The sequence below is a fragment of the Doryrhamphus excisus genome, linkage group LG19 (assembly GCF_037039965.1).
Source record: "Doryrhamphus excisus strain RoL-2023G ecotype Guam linkage group LG19, RoL_Dexc_Guam_v1.1, whole genome shotgun sequence".
NCBI classification, from domain to species: domain Eukaryota; kingdom Metazoa; phylum Chordata; class Actinopteri; order Syngnathiformes; family Syngnathidae; genus Doryrhamphus; species Doryrhamphus excisus.
The window spans coordinates 7,136,570-7,157,720 of NC_136375.1; the positions used below are offsets into that span (position 1 = coordinate 7,136,570).

Here is a 21,151-nt window from a genome sequence, read left to right on the forward strand (position 1 = left end):
AAACATTGTGGTGGTAGCAGCATTATGAGACAAAGGTTCATTGAGACCAAACATTGAATCCAACATGTAAAGTACTGGCGGCACGGTGGTCAAGTGGTTAGCGCACAGACCTCACAGCTAGGAGACCAGGGTTCAATCAATCAATTCCACCTTCGGCCATCTCTGTGTGGAGTTTGCATCTTTTCTCCAGGTACTCCAACATTCCAAAAACATGCTAGGTTAATTGGCGACAAATTGTCCATAGGTATGAATGTGAGTGTGAATGGTTGTTTGTCTATATGTGCCCTGTGATTGGCTGGCAACCAGTCCAGGGTGTACCCCGCCTCTCGCCCAAAGACAGCTGGGATAGGCTCCAGCACCCCGCGACCCTTGTGAGGAAAAAGCGGTAGAAAATGAATGAATGAATGTAAAGTACTGTGACATTCTGTAGTAGAGCTGTAGAGTAGAATACACCTATACTGCTTTCCAAGCTGTACACTCGCTACTCTTAATTTGTAACCAAGTAGTTGTCCCTCAGTAATTCATGATACGAATTTTGCAACGCTATCACGTATTTTCAAAAATAAGAAATAATATCATGAATTAATACAACCTATTATTTGCCACAACATAAAAGCATAAAAATTGATAAATGAACTAAAATACAAAAAGAAGACACTCAAACATGGATTGATGTAGTAGATGTTGTGGTAGTATTCTAGGTAATGTAATGTTACTGTAATGTTTGGTGAGTCACACAATCCCCAAACTTGCAGATTTAAATTTAAAACGGCACAATAATCCCTAATAAATAATCCCTAATAAAACACAGGCTACCGTTGAGGCTGAACTCACAACGTTACTTCCTGTCAGTCATTCTACTCCCCTAGAGAACATACTATTTATAGCAACTCACATGAGAGTTGTGTTATCTATATTGGCTGATACGAGTGTAAAGGGGACAAAAAGAGTGTTGTTTCATGTCTAGAGGGCTCTGATGTAAAAAAAAAAAACTAACTAAAAAACTTAAAAATATATTAAATATTAATAAATATATATATAATATAATAGTCTTCAATGCTTCTGCTATACCAGGGGTCAGCAACCTGCGGCTCCAGAGCCGCATGTGGCTCTTCAGCCTCTTTATTGTGGCTCCCTTTGCGATGCTTGAATATTTTTAACACCCGAGTGGAGAAAATGCACGTCTTTTGTAATGAGTTTTAAAAAATCCAACTTTGTCTGAGACCATGAATGCATCCTGAGTGAGTCCTGACTGCTATCCAGTTCAGTACATGAAGAAAAACAAGTAATACTTACCTACAAATCTAAAAAATAAATTCGAGATAATTTAAAAACAGCGGCATGGGAACTTGTTTTTACGTTTACAGTAGTTTACACATACATTTATGTAAGTTTATCTCCAAAACTAGCAAGAGTACTCCAACTCGTCTTTTCTTATCTGAACTACTTTGATACCCCCAAATTCCCTCCAATGTTGTTTTAAACATACTATATGTTTTGCGGCTCCAGGCTATTTTTCTTCAGTGGGCATTGGGTAAAATGGCTCTTTTCATAGTAAAGGTTGCCGACCCCTGTGCTATACCCTCCACTTTTTCAGTGCTTTGGTTCTTTGCAAAAGCTCTGATAAAACATTAAATTATAATAAATTATTATAAATTATTTTTTATTTATTATTAAATTAAATAAATATTTAATGTTAATTTTTATTTTTTGACAAAATAAGATGGAAAAATAAATAAGCAAATAAAAAACAAATGAACAAATTAATTTTTATTTATTATTAAATTATTAAATAAATGTTTAATGTTAATTTTTATTTTTCAACACAAAATAAGATGGAAAAATAAATAAGCAAATCAAAAAACAAATTAAACTTTTATATCAAGGCGGTTTCATATCAAACTCACGGCCCACGGGCCGGACGCTAGTTTGAGGCCCCTGGTATAGAGTATGTTTTAATGTAGCTATCAGAGTTAATGTATTATTTGCTTATGTAGCTGACATTAAAGTGACCCAAACACACTATGACCAGTGGAATGAGGAAGGGCTTGATCAAAGAAAAACTGCAAGAGTGTACAGCAACAGCCGGGGGGGGTTAAGGAGGCGTGGGGTTGCACACTGCACAGCGAGCTGGTCTGTATTTCAGTCTTGTTGTGCTGCTGACACATCACTGCCAAGAATGGTGACCTTTGCTTTGCTGACCCTCTCGGTGTACTGTATCCTAAACAGCTTGGAACCCAGCTGGGGCGGTGCGTGTGCTTTAAAAGGAGGACGTGAAGTAGAAGTTGCATCTTCTAAGAATGATTGTTTCCCAAGTTTGAATTTGCTGAGAGTCCAAGTGTCAGGGTTGACTGATGTCTTTGGTCATTTGTTAAAACACAAAAATCTCAGAATTCATTACTGTTATTTGTGTTGAAGAAATTCCACATTTGTCAGTGGCTGAGCTATTATTGATGTCAACAATGCATATCATGTTTAGAGCTTTTTTTCTCCCAAAAATACATGTGTGGCCACCATGTCACCTGATCTTATATGTATCTTGATCACACAAATATGAGTATGTATTTACAGCCTCAGAGAAAGTCCTAGTATGTGACATACGGATTCTCATCCTGCCATTTTCTTTGATGACTAAAAAGTTCTTTGCAGTAAATGTATTTGATTTCAGTCTGCATTGCAATGTACTTCTAGCAAAAGGCAACAAGACAAATACTGCAGTGTTCCTCAGGGTTTAGTCCAGTTCCTGATGATATTCAGAGAGTTATTAGAATAATGTGTTGTTGTACTGAAAACAGGTAACCAGCTGAATAATATTTAGAATCCATGTCAGAAATCATTGATTGTTCATTTTTGAATTGGCGACCGAGTGGTTAGTGCACAGGCCACACAGCTAGGAGACCCGAGTTCGATTCCACCCTCGGGCATCTCTATACGGAGTTTGCATGTTCTCCCCGTGCATGTGTGGGTTTTCTCCGGGTATTCCGGTTTCCTCCCATATTCCAAAAACATTAACGTTAATTGCCGACTCCAAATTGTCCATTGGTATGAATGTGAGTGTGAATGGTTGTTTGTCTATATGTGCCCTGTGATTGGCTGGCCACCAGTCTAGGGTGTAACCCGCCTCTCACCCGAAGACAGCTGGGATTGGCTCCAGCATGCCTGTGTGAGGATAAGCGGTAGAAAATGAATGAATGTAAAATGTTGATATGTTTAGAAATGTTCAACATCAGCACTGAGAGAAGAAAACATGTTTTAGGGTAGGATAGTTTAGGGCAATATGTATAGTATAATGTTCTAAAACCCCTTAAGCGCTCATGTTCTGTACACTCAAATCTACAGGTAACAAATTAATTTCATTGTATACGTATGATTTTTCGGTCACGGATTTCGGGTTTATAACATTCACAATAAAAACTCAGCGAGCTTGCCCATAGTTTTTGATTGATATTGAAACAACTATATGTGTTTATGGTTGTATAACAGTATCTCCAATGTTCTTGACCTGCCTTTGTCTTTTGGTTCTGTCAACAGATGAACACATTGGCATCCTTTCTAATCCTGTAAAACAGGGGTCTCAAACACGCGGCCCGCGGGCCAAATGTGGCCCGCAGGACACTAGTTTGAAAAAATTCTTACGTTTGATTAATGTTCATGTTAAAGGTTAAATAACTGTTAATAGTTATCCTCCCTATCCGTGTGGAAAGTGGTAACTTTTCAGTTTTTAAGTTTAAAGGAAATAACTTGAAGGCTACCGTTTAGGTCGCTAGCGCTCAAGTTTGCGATTTAGCATGTGTCTCAAGACCCTGCAGTTGCGCAATAAGTTGTAAATAAAAAGAGTATAAATGTGACTATAGTCGTGTTTTGTCATGTCTACAGGGCTCTAATAATGCTTTGTTCATTTTAATCTGAAAACAATAATTTGTCTACCCACCAACTATAGTATGTGGTTTCTTAAGTTTTTATTATTTGCCATTTTATTATTATTATTATTTGCCATTTTATTATTATTATTATTATATTTATTTATTACTGATTGGTTGATTTTCATTATTCTTAATTTGTTTATTTATTTTTCATCTTATTTTGTGTAGAAAAATAAAAAGTAAGATATTTGAGAACAGTGGAATGTTTTATCAGAGCTTTTCTTGTAGAAAATTGGAACCAAAGCGAAGTTTTTTAAATGTTTTTGTTTGTAATAAATGCGTTTTGGGGGGGGCTTATGCGGCCCAGTCTCACCCAGACCTGAGCTCCAGTGGCCCCCAAGTAAATTGAGTTTGAGACCCCTGCTGCACAACACAAGCAACGCTGCTCACAGAGAATCGTGCAGCAGCCATTTGGTAACTAGAAAATAGGATCATTCCATCGGAATTGCAATTATTTTCATGTGAAATGAGCTCCTTATGCAGTAAACTGATTGCAGGGCAAATCCTGCACCTTACCAGCTTGGCTTAATGAACAAGGGTCTGCACTTCCTGCATGTCAATAGTCTTTAACTGATTAGAGATTGATTAGAGAGGACAATCACCTAAAACCTAATGAGCGACCATTAAATAAAAAAAACATTAAAGACCCAGGGTCCAGTGTCCTAGCATTAAAACAAATAAACAGACAATGCGAAGTGAAACTTATATGCACGTGTGATTTCTGTGCTAAACTATCCCCTATGGATATCTGCCTCGAGGTATAAGTCACAGTCCCGAGACATCTATGACAAGCTAATTAATTGTCTCGGGACTGACTGGGTGAAATACAAAACTGAAAGCTTTGCTGTGGAGAAGGCTTAATTTACAACCCCTGCGAGAGCCCCCACACAAACCAAATATGCTTTAATTTGGTAAATAAGTAGTGCAGCCAAGACAATTCCATAATGTTGCTCTTAAGCATCTCACTAAAGTAGATGCTTGTCATATGGTTATAAACTAAACGTCACACAAGCCAAAAAAACGTATTTATTAGAAATAAGTCCAAGTACATCTCCCTTGCAAACAGGTGGGAAAAAAACATGGACCTACCCATTTTTCATGGTCCGCACTCTAGTAACATACAAATACACATACAAACATTGTTATTTGTGAGTACGGAAGTCAAACATCAACAAATAAAGACAAATGGGGCATTAGGAGATTTGATTTATTAGCCTCGCTACCAGGTTTTGTACTGCTGCCAGCAGCACGTCTTGCCAAAACGACAACGACTGCCAACAATGACGCAGCTAACCTGCTAGCGAGGCCAATAACAATGCAGGAGGGCTACACAAAAATAAAACCAAAAAGGTGATGTTGTTCATGGCAGGTAAAGTAGTAGACACACTCAGCCAGCACATCTATTTTTGGACATGTCCTCGTCCTTATATATTTACCACCATAAAGCTGTGCAACGACTTTCTCTGACTACAACCGTGCTGCACAATCATTCATGCCTGCTTTAATATTTCTAGCCTCCTGGATTTATAGGTTATCATATGGTTTGTCTGGTATCAGGCCCAGTATCATGCCCCCGTGTGCCAGTATCACATACTACAGTATTAATTGGCCCTGTGCCCTAGAAAGCACCCATGAATGATACGGGAAAAGGCCGAAATGATACTGTGTCAAAGCCCAGGGCAGTGATACTGATAAAATATAGAGTTTAACCATGTCCAGTATCAGCCCCCGTAGCTGTCCACTCAGAGCGCGCTGCTCTGGTATCGTGCCCATGAAACAACCAATCAGAGAACAGCACACGAGTGCTTAGTGCCTAGTGCTTCTCCAGTCACCAAAAAACCCAAACTTGATTAATGGAACTTTAATTGTCAGACATTGATAAGATAAGACTGTTGATAAAATATTATTGTTGAAATATTTTTGCAATTGTTGTGTTTACACTGTTTAGATATAATACATGTAATAAACTGAACATTTTCTGGAAACAAAATGGTCTTTTGATTAAATAGTATGTGATAAGACCTTCGGTCTCGGGCTGATACTGACACTTGGGGGCATGATACCTGGCCTGATACCAGACAAACCATGTGATAACCTATAATTATCACGTACTATTTAATCAAAAGACCGTTTTGTTTCCAGAAAAATTTCAGTTTATTACATGTATTATATCTAAACAGTGTAAACACAATCTTTGCAAAAATATTTCAACAATAATATTTTATCAACAGTCTTATCTTATCAATGTCTGACAATTAAAGTTCCATTAATCTAGTTTGGGCAGCAAAACAAACACTGTGTGGACAGCTACGGGGGCTGATACTGGACATGGTTAAACTCTATATTTTATCAGTATCACTGCCCTGGGCTTTGACACAGTATCATTTCGGCCTTTTCCCGTATCATTCATGGGTGCTTTCTAGGGTACAGGGACAATTAATACTGTAGTATGTGATAAATTGTGACATTGTGATACAGCCTTAACTGGCAACAAAACATATCTTGTAAATCCAAATACCAAAATGAGTGATTTATCATGCATTAAGTCATTAAGTATTGAGAGCTAATACATGAGCTGTATCATAATTCTGTACTACAATATGAAGCCTTAAAATGCCACTCCAAGCAGAAAAAAGGTGATGCAATCCATTGGCATCTTGTGACCTCTATCTCTGAATGTGTAATCAACACACAAAATGTTGTCGTTATATTTCAACAGCATGACTGAATATCAGCGTCTGACAGGTTTACGAAACAAACAAACCCACCAGAGGAATGTCGCTACCGCTGATGGGAAGCACCGTATCGCTTCACTGTATCTCGACCGCTCAATAGATGACTTAATAAACATGCCAAGTGAGCTGGACAGGAGCCCGAAAAAGAAAAGAGCCAACTCCGCTTTGTATAAATTCAGAGATGTGATTACGGATGCTGCAGAATGCTGACAGATATTTTCCATTCCTGCCTTCACCCTAAATCAGGGGTCTCAAACATGCGGCCCACGGGCCGCAAACTAGGACACTAGTTTGAGGCCCCCGCCTTGATATGAAAGTTTAATGTTAGTGCGGCCTGCGCAAGTTTGATATGGATGCTGTATGGTATCATGTACCCAGAAAAAATTATTACGTTTGATTAATGTTCATGTTAAAGGTTAAATAACTGTTAATAGTTAACCTCCCTATCCGTGTGGAAGTGGTAAGTTTTTGGCTATTTAAGTTTAAAGGAAATAACTTGAAGGCTACCGTTTAGGTCGCTAGCTCTCTAGTTTGCGAGTTAGCATGTGTCTCAAGACCCTGCAGTTGCGCAATATGTTGTAAATAAAAAGAGTATAAATGTGACTATAGTCGTGTTTTGTCATGTCTACAGGGCTCTAATAATGCTTTGTTCATTTTAATCTGAAAAAAAAATAATTTGTCTACCTACCAACTATATGTGGTTTCTTAAGTTTTTATTATTTGCTGTTTTATTATTATTATATTTATTTATTACTGATTGATTGATTTTCTTCATTCTTGATTTGTTTATTTATTTTTCATCTTATTTTGTGTAGAAAAATAAAAAGTAAGATATTTGAGAACAGTGGAATGTTTTATCAGAGCTTTTCTTGTAGAAAATTGGAACCAAAGCAAAGTGTATTCATTTTTCTGTTTTTAATAAATGCGTTTTTTTGGGGTGTTTTTTGGGGAAACCTGATGCGGCCCAGTTTCACCCAGACCCTAGCTCCAGTGGCCCCCAAGTAAATTAAGTTTGAGACCCCTGCCCTAAATGGTCTTTCATTATCTTTGACTTCTGATATCTTCTTGGAAATATGGGAACACATGCCAGATAATGAACAGTGACGGCTTTTTATTAAAATTCAGTTACAGTCTTTGGTGTTAAAGCACCCCTTAGACTACTACATTTTTAGCAGGGGTTGGACATAATTACAGTCAGTGGTGTAAAATGAATTGTTGATTAATTATTAATACTCGTGGTGATGCAAATTGTGTGCACTGCTTGGCTGCAACCAGCAGAAGGCCCCAACAAAAATAGATGCAGTAATTAAAAATTAGCAGCCTTAGGCTGGAGTGTCTGAAAAAGTATCAGTATCTGGTATGACCAGTATCACTTGGATTTATTTAGGGAAGGTATACTCAGCTATCACACATATTGCACATTAAAAGATAAGTAATCACACAGAAATCTGCAGATATGCGTCGGTGGTGCCTGGTGCTGCTTCAGTGTTTGACATTTTGGTTCCACTTTGGAAAAGTTTGTAGCCTTGCAAACATTCTCAACTTTTAATGATGCGTCTTAAGATCATCCCAGCATCATAGCCAGCCTAGATTGGGTGCCCTGAAAAAAAATGTGTTTGTGCATCTCCAATGCAATGAATGCTACCGCGGTTAGAAGTATTTTTCGAAGAGGCCTAGTGTATATTTTTGTGTTCAGTGTACACTAAGGATCGACGGATACATCGGCCGGCCAATATATCGTTTTTCGGTATCGGCCGATACGCGCGTAGGTTCGCCAATGTATTTTTCCACCGCATGATTTACAGTCAGGCATTCGCGGGGCTAGATAAATTTAAACTACGACAGAAATGTTTTGCACTTGGTTGAATATTTATTCCTTTTAAAGTTGATAATCCCGTTTAAATGTGTGTTTAAGAAAGCTGAATCCTACTGTGTTTAGTGTTTACATTTCAATAAATATTTGTTTGAACATGAGACCTGGAATATTTGTTATCATGGTCATTTTTTCATGTAAATTGAGGGATCAAAAGCAGTATCGGCCACAAATATCGGCCCAGGCAAAATCGGCCATTGGCTAAGGGTGATAGAAAAAAATCAGTATCGGCATCGGCCCCAAAAAAACATATCGGTCGATCCCTAGTGTACACCCTGACTCCTGTGTTTTTGGTTGAAGAGCTTTATATATCTTTGAACAAAGACGCCTTAAGAAGCTTTTAGAAGAAAACGACCACAAAAGAAGTAGTTGTGTGCATGAGTCAAGGACAAGTACTCACCCCCTCGCTGCTTTGGCCGGTGTTAGCCAGCATCTCCTGAAGAGCTCGCACAGACAGCGACTGCTCCAACACAAAGTTACAAATACACAAGTCTGGGGGAACATACTGCAACATAAAGAGGGGGGAGAGGGAAAAAGAACATAAGCTACGACCCACAACAGGAAAACACTGATGTTCACAAAGATGTTCAGAATTTAAACATTCACATTTTGATTTTAAAAAAATCTCAATCCTTAATCCATCACAGTTAATTGAACGATGCAAACAGAAACATGCTCCAAATCATTTACTAAATGAAGCGATACAAGACCAAGGGCCCAGCTGTAATTAATGGAGCTGTTGAGCAAGGAATAGCCTCATAAATAAAATGATAGGCATCCTGATGCGTTGCCAGCAAGGTGCTGAGGATTATGAAGAGCACTGCTCAATGCACAAATAAACCATGTTTGCTCGATGCCATTAATCTACTGGCCACAAATTCATTTTGGATGTAGATTTTTTCCTTGCAGATTTATAACAAATCTTTATGATAAAACTATCAATGATGTTCAGCCAAAATATACTTTTGAAATGTGACCTATTATGTTAATTTTTGACCCTTTGTATTGAGTTGGGGACTCCTATAGAGTTCTGCACATGAGATCTTCCAGAATCTGCACCTATTTCAGATGTATTTCCAAAACCTTTTTGGATTTATTCAACCCTCAACCACTCCCACTGTGAATGCTCTTACTCAGCTTGTACAGCTAACAGCTTGTACCGGGGCATGCCCATATAAGGACGTTCGGCTTTCTATAGAAGAAAATACAGAAACGGAGCGTTCAGAGCCATCTCAAACTTCTGTCATGGCTAACTTCCAAATGTGCAAATCTCATTATCTGAAACGTTGGCATAGTTTGATGTGAACATAAAACAACATTCTATCAACATTTTCAGGTCAGAAAAGTGGAAAAATCATAATAGGTAACCCTTTAAGGAGTTCAAACAGAGGATTTGGTTTATTCGGTAGCATATTGATCCGAATATCAGACGACTCTTGCGTCAGTGTTGCCTGGTCTTGCAAGAGAAACTATATAAAAAGAAACTATACTTTGAAAACAAGACCAAAACAACAGGACATGTTGGAATTTGCAAATGACTTTACCAAACAAATAAGCCCCAAATCGCTTGTGATGAGCGGACCCGGGAACACTTAGACACTGATGTCTTCTGAATGCCTTAAATTTGTATTTTGGGTCATTTAGCCATTCTATGCTTGAAAAACACGTAACATTTGTATGCCAGTATGCATATTTTTGCAATATGATTTTTTGGCCAAAACCATGATAAAGTCAAGCCATGAAAGACAAAGCGCTTGAGGCAAAAATCTGACTGCATATAGACACTGATGTCTTTGAACGCATGACCGCAGTATGTCCTCTGAATGTCTTATATTTGTATTTTGGGTCATTTAGCCATTCTATGCTTGAAAAACACTTAACATTTGTATGCCAGTATGCATATTTTTGCAATATGATTTTTTGGGCAAAACCATGATAAAGTCAAGCCATGAAAGACAAAGCGCTTGAGGCAAAAATCTGACTATGACTGCATATAGTCTGTAAAAATGCACTAAATATTGCTCATAGACCCATCTTTCATACATATATGAAAGCATATATGCTTTCTCACTGCGGTGCTTAGCTCTGCTATTGAGAGCGTAGTGACATGACACAGATGCACCTGTACTGTCCAAGGTCCTAACAGAGATAACTTGCAGCCTGCTACAAACCTCACATCGCTTATGCATTATTCACAGCCCCATTTACCAATTATCATATTTGATCCACACTGGTTTGGCTGCCACGCAGTGAATATTCACAGCAGCCTTTTTTAAAAGCCCATGCTAAGCAGGGATAAAAGCCGAAACGAAATAATAGTCCAAATAACAGTGGACCTTATTGCTACTGGTAAGTTGGACTGATATCATTTCACTGTAATCATCTCCATTGTGATCCTTAGCCATCAATGACATTTAACTGTTCTGTTTGTCACTGTTGTTGTTATGGGAATTCTTGTTGCTGCTGTTTTTGTCTCTCTCTCTACTGCCCCCCCCCCCCACCCCAGTTTCTCTTCTTTTCTGTGTTTCTTCTTGGTCCGGTCGCTCCAAATGCGCATAACAAAACAACGGCAAAAAATAAAAATAAAAATAAAAAAAAAAATAAAAATAAAAATAAAAATAAAAATAAAAATAAAAATAAAAATAAAAATAAAATTTTCATGGTACAGGGAAGTTGTAGCCAACACCTTTCCTGACACAGAGCAAATCTGTTTAGCATGTAAGGGCATTTAGATCAACAATACTATCTGCCCCAATGGCTGGACAGGACAAAAAAAAAAAAGCCCCCCCCCCAAAAAAAAACAGTGGACCTTACTGGGGATTGCTATCATGAATGTGTTTTGTATGAAAAAATTAAGTATCAGTACATATTTCCATCAGCAGCTGGAGGCAGCCATTCCCATTCACATCTTATACTCAACAAGGGCTAAAGCATTGTCATCATGTACCAAAGTGAGAGGGCAGGTAGTTTGTGCTCTGAAGGTGTTGCCCTCTGTCTCGACAACAGTACCAGGTAGGTGAAGTGAAACTAAATTTAGGCACTCCTGACTGCCAGCAAACCTGCCCTCCACTCCCAATGCCACTGAAAATGGGATTTGCTTTGATTCATGGAACATTAAGTGGCTTGTGGAGAACAAATTATTCTGCTTCCCTGTCTTTCATTGAAGGCTAAATAAAGTGTCAGCACAGAAGTTGAAATAAAAAGTCCTTCATTAAAGGCATAATGAACAGTTAGTATTTGTTTTGGGTTGCGGCTTGGGTGGCTTCCCGGGCGAGTTGACCAACAAGCACATGATCCATGACCGACCTCGTAAAACATTATCACTTGTGTTTCAGCCAAACCCAAGGCGCCATATCACAGTACCGAACTTGACCCGCTGCCGTGGGGGGCCATGTGTTTTAACTCTAAACTCCCCAGCAGGAGGTGTGTTTCACTAATTACCCGAAGGTATGCCATAAATCTCCTTATGCACTGCAGAAACTGAAATACAAGCACGATTAAATATGTGAAATCAAGATATGTATTGGTGACCAACAAGATTTTTTTTAAACCAGGAACTTACAATTAGCTTAGCTTTACAAGTAATGTGTACAAAACTACATTCCCAGGAAATTAGGCTTATTTTATGTGTGTTGCATGTCATAAGTCACTTTTAATGACTGCCTCACATGCTGTATATCACATTCATAACTAATAACTAATACCGATGTCCTCACCTTGGCTTCGGAGGTAGGTTCCAAATAACATAGGCGGTTCCCAAGTCCTTCAGCGGCCAGGCAGAACTTGCGATGCTCCTTCTGTATGGTGGCTACGCTTTGAAGAACCACTTCGTCATCCTGCCAGAAGACAAAAGTGTTATAATCCACAAAAAATATATAAGACAACCCCTTTTTCAATACCGGTTTTGTCACCATCAAAAGATTTTTTTATTCAGTTTTCATTCAATCATTCATTTTCCACCGCTTATCCTTCAGAGGGTCGTGGGCGTGAGAGGCGGGGTACACCCTGGACTGGTGGCCAGCCAATCACAAGGCACATATAGACAAACAACCATTCACACTCACATTCATACCTATGGACAATTTGGAGTCGCCAATTAACCTAGCATGTTTTTGGAATGTGGGAGGAAATCGGAGTACCCGGAAAAAACCCACGCATGCACGAGGAATTGAATCCGGGTCTCCTAGCTGTGTGGCCTGCATGCTAGTCACTTGCCCAATTGTTTCATTCATTCATTCATTCATTTATTCATTTTCTACCACTTTTTCCTCACGATGGTCGCGGGGGTGCTGGAGCCTATCCCAGCCGTCTCTGGGCGAGAGGCGGGGTACATCCTGGACTGGTGGCCAGCCAATCACAGGGCACATATTGACAAACAACCATTCACACTCACATTCATGCCTATGGACAATTTGGAGTCGCCAATTAACCTAGCATGTTTTTATAATGTGGGAGGAAACCGGAGTACCCGGAGAAAACCCACACATGCACGGGGAATTGAACCCGGGTCTCCTCGCTGTGTGGCCTGCACGCTAGTCCCTTGTCCAATTGTTTCAATATCAATGAAATAAAAAGTGGTACATTGCAATAAAAAATGCACATCACATTTTTTTTAGCTGTTGTTTGATGGCTTCATTGATCTATAAGAGTCATAAAAATTGGTATCATAGCTCCGCCGCTTTTTGTTGTTGCGGACAACAACTCTCCAGGTGCTAGTATGTGTAAGTGACGGGAAGAAAAGCTTGAGAGAAGTCGCTTTGTACTACACTTGGTTTACTGAATAAAATAAAATATAGGATATGGTTCTGGTGCCAGCAACTTATATGGTGGTTTTGATAAATAAATTAATTAAAATTAAAGATTAAAAATTTTTTTTTTAAATTAAAAATTCTCAATAGTATTTTTTAATAAGGGGCTGAGAGGGTGGTCTGTCCTCTAAGGGGGTGGTGGGCATGGGAATTGAGGACCATTGCTGCAAAATAATGCTTATTGGCACCCACAATGGCCATACTGTACTGTAGTATAGTATTGTATTGTTAATTAAAGCACAATCTGAGCGTAGTTACTTAGTGGAGAAACTAGTGAATTACATATAACATCAACAAAGCATGGAGTGAATTAGTTATCAGTAAAATGTAGTTGCAAACTCTACTGTGTATGCACAAACATCTTTTATCTGTATGAGAACAGCGGACATGAAACTAAACAACATCTGTATCCATCAGGGTTGGAGAGGGCTTCTATTTGCCGACAAACTCACACTTATTGATTTGTGTGTGTGCACGTGTGTGTGTAATCTAAGCAGATGGTTGCCATGGTTCTGGCTCCCACTTCTAGTGATAATTCAATAGATTTAAATACAGGCTGCACAGCTCCCATCAGGAGGTGGGAAATCAGATGTTGGCAATATTTGAAAAGTCTAAAAATAAGATCTGTGTGACAGATTTGTTGAATTACTGTATTCTGTTTTTGTGCAAAAGAAATGATTCTGTGTCATCATTGGAAGCAGATAATTATTTGGGTGATTTGTTATACTAAAATCCCACCATTTTTCAAAATAAGGCTTTTGTATTATTGAAGAGTTCAGTTCTTCTTTGTTGTTTACAAAGATGCTCCACAATGTGTTGGTGGTCTGCCACAAATTAGAGTCTTAGTCTTTCTTGTGGACATGTGGTACATTAAAAAGGTGCAGACTTGACTTCTTAATAAGATGTATTAAGTTGTTTTTTTAATATAAAAACCAACCCAGCTATTATATCATTGTTAAGCCAAAATAGTAGAAATATGATCTCATGGAAGAACTAAATTTGAAACACTTCTATGCTAGGACTACGTTAAAAAGCCATAGCATTTCAGTATGTGGAATCAAACTATGGAATGGATTGAGTAAGGACCTCAAACAATGCACAACGATGAGCCAATTCAAGAAACAATACAAGCAGTTGATGTTTGCTAAATACAAGGATGAAGAGTCTTGAACCAGTCATGATGTGCTATATATATCACTATATTGACACTTACTATGGTACACATTATGTCATTGGATGCTCATATCACCTCGTACTTCGGTACAAGGTACATTATAAAAAAAAAAAAAAAAAACGTAAACTGTATTATGGAAAGCAGGAAGTGAACAAATGTAACAGTTACTGATTGTAAAAGTACCAGATGGAGGGGTAGGATTTAATAAGCTTTGCTTCTTCCTACTCCTTTTGGACATGTGGAACTGGGAACTGATTATGTAATGCAATTGTAATCTAATGCATGTTCAAATGAAATAAAACCATTACCATTACCAAAATTAATTATTGTTGTAAGTTGTAATACAATGAAGACAACAAATGTGTAGTTTTTGGAAAATTAGTCTAAAGAAAAAACTTATAAGTATCATGGGAATAAAGTCATAATTACAAGAAAGTAAAAATAGTAAGTAAAAGTAAAAAATAGTTTAAACAAAAAACACAAATGGGGAAAAAAGCCTGTAATTTTCTGAGAATGGAGGGGTAGGATTTAATAAGCTTTGCTTCTTCCTACTCCTTTTGGACATGTGGAACTGAGAACTGATTATGGGATGCACTCAATTGTAATCGGATGCATGTTCAAATGAAATAAATCCATTACCAAAATTGTTGACATTTAACTGAATAAGTCGTGATGGGAATGACACAAAAAAGTGCTAAACGGTGCAAGATATCTTATTAATATGTTTGCAGGTTGTACATTCCTGTTTGGATTGGACAATTTTGAGGAAACGGTGGCCTAGTGGTTAGCACACAGGTTTGATATCACTGTGTAAAGTTTGTATGTTCTCCCTGTGCGTATGTGGTTTTTCTTCGGGTACTCCAGCTTTCTCCCACATTCCAAACATGCATGTTAGTACCCTGCCTCTCGCACAAAAATCAGCTGGGATAGAGATATCCAGCATACCCCCGTGACCCGAGTGAGGATTACTTCATAGAAAATGAATGAACGAACATTGTTTTGCATTATATTTATCAGGTTCCAAGTATGGAGTGCCCTCTCGCCAACAATGTTCATTCCTTTAGTTCATGTCAGTCAGTATCAATTGACATTTAAAAACATGTTAAATTGCATATATCTTGATATACAAGTCACACCTGGCTGTAACTTGCAGTTAACTACTCAATTATCTGCAAATAATAAAAGGACAAAGGTGATCTGATATGTTTTAAATTGGATACTGATACAAATGTCAGACAATACCTCTTATTTGTTGTTCAAGTTTATCTTCCCGGCTGTGTCCAATGGCGTATACCAAGAATGCCTACTGTGTTAAGTGGCCAACTGTCTGAACATTACAAAAGATGTACATTTGGCAGCAAGGCTATAAATCTTGTGTGCGATGCTGATGATCTCATTGTAAAACATAAATCATAAAGTAAAAGGTCAGCAGCGTCTCGTTGCCGGCTAATTTCATGATAAGCTATTATTGGCAGCAGTCATGACAGGGAGTACACTTTATTTGCCAACATTGTTTGAGTGAGCAGACGTTCAAGATATTAGTTGCAAATTACAAACTGATGCAGTCAAAAGATGGCAAAAATTAAGAGACATCTGTAATTAATCTCTTTAAAGACCACCAAAAAAAATTACATTCATTTCAATATTGTGGCATAATTAACAAAAAAGAAGCTTTACAAAATCATATTTTTTGTTTTTAACAAACAGATGCGGTCCCAGCCCTTCCATGGTGACGGAATTTCATGTGTTGCCTGCAACCTTTCATTTCCACCACCAAGAACATTCAAATAAAATAAAACATCAGGTCCATATAAAATGTTGAAGTTAACACATCAAAATCATTAAGAATCAATCAATCAAGATTTCAAACAACCATTCACACTCACATTCATACCTATGGACAATTTGGAGTGGCCAATTAACCTAGCATGTTTTTGGAATGTGGGAGGAAACCGGAGTACCCGGAGAAAACCCACGCATGCACGGGGAGAACATGCAAACTCCACACAGAGATGGCCGCGGGTGGAATTGAACCCTGGTCTCCTAGCTGTGAGGTCTACACGCTAACCACTCGACCTCCATGCAGCCCTAATAAGAATACTTTTCTGAGAAATACAGATATTGTACACTCAACCTGTTGGTTTTCGTCTGCTTCAGATAATATAAAATATATGAAATCACAGCGCTAAATAAATGCACATTAAAAAATAATAGGTATGTCTAATAATTCACGATATCAACATAAAAATGCAATAACGGTATCAGACCATGGAAACCAATATTTAAAAAATGCTGTATACAACACATACTGTATGTGTTCATTCCACCACAGGAGATATGTCATGTTACACATATCGGTATTTGTATCGGCTGATATCAGTATTGGAAACTGAGAGTCAGGCAATAACAGCTTATCGGTTTTCGGCAAAAAAGCCAATATTAGACATCCCTAAAAAGTAACATTAATCATCACCATCGTTAGTGTCCGGTCACCCTCAAATAGCTGAGGTCCAGTGTGCGACACGATTGGGTGAATATCTTTCAGCTATCATACAGCTTGCTGATTTTGGTGGTCAGTGTTATCCTGCACAGTGGCTTGCAAGAGAAGTCACTGGATGTGGTTTGCAACACCTCTATTAACCACTCATCTTCCACTATGTTGATCGGCTTGCGGTATTGTTGTCCACTTGACAAGAACATTTGTCAGCCAGTCGGTTGCAGACTCGCTCGTACGCAGCGTGTTCTCCTAAACCAGGGGTCTCAAACACGCGGCCCGCAGGACACTAGTTTGAGGCCCCCGCCTTGATATTAAAGTTTAATGTTAGTGCGGCCCGCGCAAGTTTGATATGGATGCTGTATGGTATCATGTACCCAGAAGAAGTTATTACATTTGATTAATGTTCATGTTAAAGGTTAAATAACTGTTAATAGTTATCCTCCCTATATGTGTGGAAGTGGTAAGTTTTCGGCTTTTTAAGTTTAAAGGAAATAACTTGAAGGCTACCGTTTAGGTCGCTAGCTCTCTAGTTTGTGAGTTAGCATGTGTCTCAAGACCCTGCAGTTGCGCAATATGTTGTAAATAAAAAGAGTATAAATGTGACTATAGTCGTGTTTTGTCATGTCTACAGGGCTCTAATAATGCTTTGTTCATTTTAATCTGAAAAAAATAATTTGTCTACCCACCAACTATATTCTTTTTCTTAATTTTTTATTATTATTATATGTGAGAACAGTGGAATGTTTTATCAGAGCTTTTCTTGTAGAAAATCGGAACCAAAGTAAAGTTTATTCATTTTTCTGTTTTTATTAAATGTGTTTTTTTGTTTTTTTTTGGGAAACCTGATGCGGCCCAGCCTCGCCCAGACCCGAGCTCCAGTGGCCCCCAGGTAAATTGAGTTTGAGACCCCTGTCCTAAACTTTAGTTTGTGGAAGACCTTTGTTATGTCTCACTAAATTGCTAACGTCTTTGCTGCTAGCATTAACTGTGGCTGCATCGTTTGTTAGGGTTAGGGTTAGCAAACTTCTTCCAAAGAAGGCATATAACTCGACCTTTATCAATGGCACCATCTAGGAGTTTTTGAAATTTCCAATTCATTGGTCTGACAAATGTCACTTGCCTCCTCTCCGCTCCTTACCTTGCCCTCCCAACTACAATAGCAGCCAATGATAAGCAAACAGTGTCCCCTTCAGGGTGGGACTGACCATTGTTTTCCAACCCCAGCAACTCAATAGAAGCCAAAACACATAACTTACAAAAGTTCAGAGATTTAAAATTAGATTAATTAATTAGATTGAATTCATGTACTAATTTGACACCCCTGACACACAAATCTCTTGTTGCAATACATTTTAGTTTTAATTGGTATGTTATTGGAAAAATAAATCGTTTTATTGTCCGTTATACACGACACATGCTCCCCCTCTCTGCAGCCCAAACTTGATCTGATCCATAGAATGTGGTGAATCCCAGGCAGCAGCATCGTGACCATCTGCTAGACCACTAAAGAACAGCATCAGGACTATGTTTAGGGCCCTGGAGGTAAGTAAGAGTCGGGTGGCTGCCAAGTGTAGGCCAGGAACTCGACCCCCGTCATCAACCAACCTGTTCTCTCTGCCCCACCGATCCCCTCAGTTGAAACCAACACTTTGATTTGTGCTTTCTTTGATGCCACAACGAGATGTGTGGCATATTCTTATTTTTTTCTCTTTCACGCTTTTTTTTCCCAGTCTCAACCGACGCACTTATGCCTTAACAGACAGTGGCAGGTGTGTGTTTGTGTGTTTGTGAGCATGTGCAGCCTCACGCTGTCCACCGACTGGCCCGATACCCGAGAAGCTCCGACGTTCTGCACGTGTCACATAAACCCCCCACAAGTCACCCACCGCTCCCACCGATGTGAACTTGAGAAAAAGTAATTTTGTTCAATACCTCAGTGCAGCTATTTTGACTTGCGTGCTTTGCACATGCTCAGTACGGATCAAAAGGCAGCCTTTGGTCAAGGTTGGCTGAAAAGGCAAGAATGATATTTTGTTTTTGTGAAAATCTCTTAACGCTTTGTTGTTCTGAACTCCTACTTGCATTATTTGAATGAAACATATTCTGCTAGAAAGAGGTCTGCATGGATTTAGCTCAACTTCTATTTTTATATCGCAAACTAGTTGATACTAAATCAACATCACCTCCGTTGGTTGCAGCTAAGAAGTGAACCCAGTTTGATGAGATTCATCAACAGTTCATTCCATGAAATATGCCTAAAAGGCCAAATTAATCTATTATTATGATTATAGCGGGCGGCACGGTGGTCAAGTGGTTAGCGTGTAGACCTCACAGCGAGGAGACCAGGGTTCAATCCCACCTGTGTTCGAGTTTGCATGTTCTCCCCGTGCATGCGTGGGTTTTCTCCGGGTACTCCGGTTTCCTCCCACATTCCAAAAACATGCTAGGTTAATTAGCCACTCCAAATTGTCCATAGGTATGAATGTGAGTGTGAATGGTTGTTTGTCTATATGTGCCCTGTGATTGGCTGGCGACCAGTCCAGGGTGTACCCCGCCTCTCGCCCAAAGACAGCTGGGATAGGCTCCAGCACCCCCCGCAACCCTTGTGAGGAAAAGCGGTAGACAATGAATGAATGAATTATGATTATACCTAGTAGATATTTGGTACAGATAGTCATTATCCAGCTTTAAAAAAAGCTGTATCAACCTATGACAGGGAAAAAGACAAAATGGGGACTGTCGGGTAGCTGTGTATACCTATAGACCTTTTTGAGCAGATGGTGTGGACAGTGCCTGTCCCAAGCCCAGATAAAGGAAGGGCATCCGGTGTAAAAAAAAAACAAAAACAACAACAACAACAAATCACGTAGGTGTTGATGACTGGCTTTGGTGACTCTTGACTGCAGAAGCCAAAAGACAACAACAACAGTGCTATCAACACTATGGTCAAAAAGTAGAACCAGCATTAATAAGTACAGTATCTCTACTAAAAGGCAAAGATATTCCTGTGTGTTCATCTGATTTATCTAAGGGAACAGCATGATTGTTATCACCGCCTCATGGCTGAAAATCAATAATGCATCACACGCATCTAAGCTCCATATTAAAAAAAAATAAATGAAATAAGATTCACCAGTCAAGCAAGTTTTGCCCCGCAGTATCGATGCGCATCGCAGTTCCTGTAACAAATTGGAAATTTCCTGGCTTGGTTTGCATGCATATGACTTTATAGGAAGCATTTCTCAGACGCGCTGAGCGTGAGGAGCCAGAGCAGAGCCTGGGTGGAAATGAAAGCGTTGTGATGTAAGAAACGTGTCTGATGTGTCAGAGAGGAAACTGGCACATAGGGTGAAGTTGTGTGTGCGTGTTTTCATCTTGAGACAAATGCATACACTGTAAACCCCAACAGCTGAACTAGCTCATAATTAATAAGGTTGTAACACTCAAATGTCGTTATGTAGTTGACTGAAAGTCAAGTTTGTAGCTCTGTTAAGATTTATGCCACTAACTTAATAGGGCTTAATATTTTATAGTCATGACGTCATCGACATCACAATATATTATATTTTTTGTTATACGTATATATATATATATATATATATATATATATGTTATAATATTTTTATAATAATAATATAATATATAATATATATATATAATTATATAATAATTATTTTTAATATTTATTTATGTAATTATAATTAATATTTTTATATTTTTTGTTTTGTGCAAACTTGAAACTTTTGAAAATGTCACTAAAATATTGTGTAATGTCCAAACATAATTTTAGTTCTGAGAGCATATCAGGGTTTAGAGCAGGGGTCTCAAACACGCGGCCCGCGGGCCAAATGTGGCCCGCTGGACACTAGTTTGAGGCCCCCGCCTTGATATGAAAGTTTAATGTTAGTGCGGCCCGCGCAAGTTTTATATGGATGCTGTATGGTATCATGTACCCAGAAAAAAATTATTACGTTTGATTAATGTTCATGTTAAAGGTTAAATAACTGTTAATAGTTATCCTCCCTATCCGTGTGGAAGTGGTAAGTTTTTGGCTATTTAAGTTTAAAGGAAATAACTTGAAGGCTACCGTTTAGGTCGCTAGCTCTCTAGTTTGCGAGTTAGCATGTGTCTCAAGACCCTG

The 21,151-nt window shown here is 38.6% G+C and overlaps 1 protein-coding gene across 1 annotated transcript in view; it reads right to left on the minus strand.

Annotated features, from left to right (window-relative positions):
- ryr3 (ryanodine receptor 3) overlaps positions 1-21,151 on the minus strand; it is a 124,680-nt gene that overhangs the window by 93,468 nt on the left and 10,061 nt on the right. The window contains exons 2-3 of the mRNA XM_058057853.2: positions 12,248-12,367; positions 8,932-9,036 (exon numbers count right to left, since the gene is read on the minus strand). Of these exons, the coding sequence (XP_057913836.2) occupies positions 8,932-9,036; positions 12,248-12,367 (225 nt within the window). The remainder of the gene's footprint in view (positions 1-8,931; positions 9,037-12,247; positions 12,368-21,151) is intronic.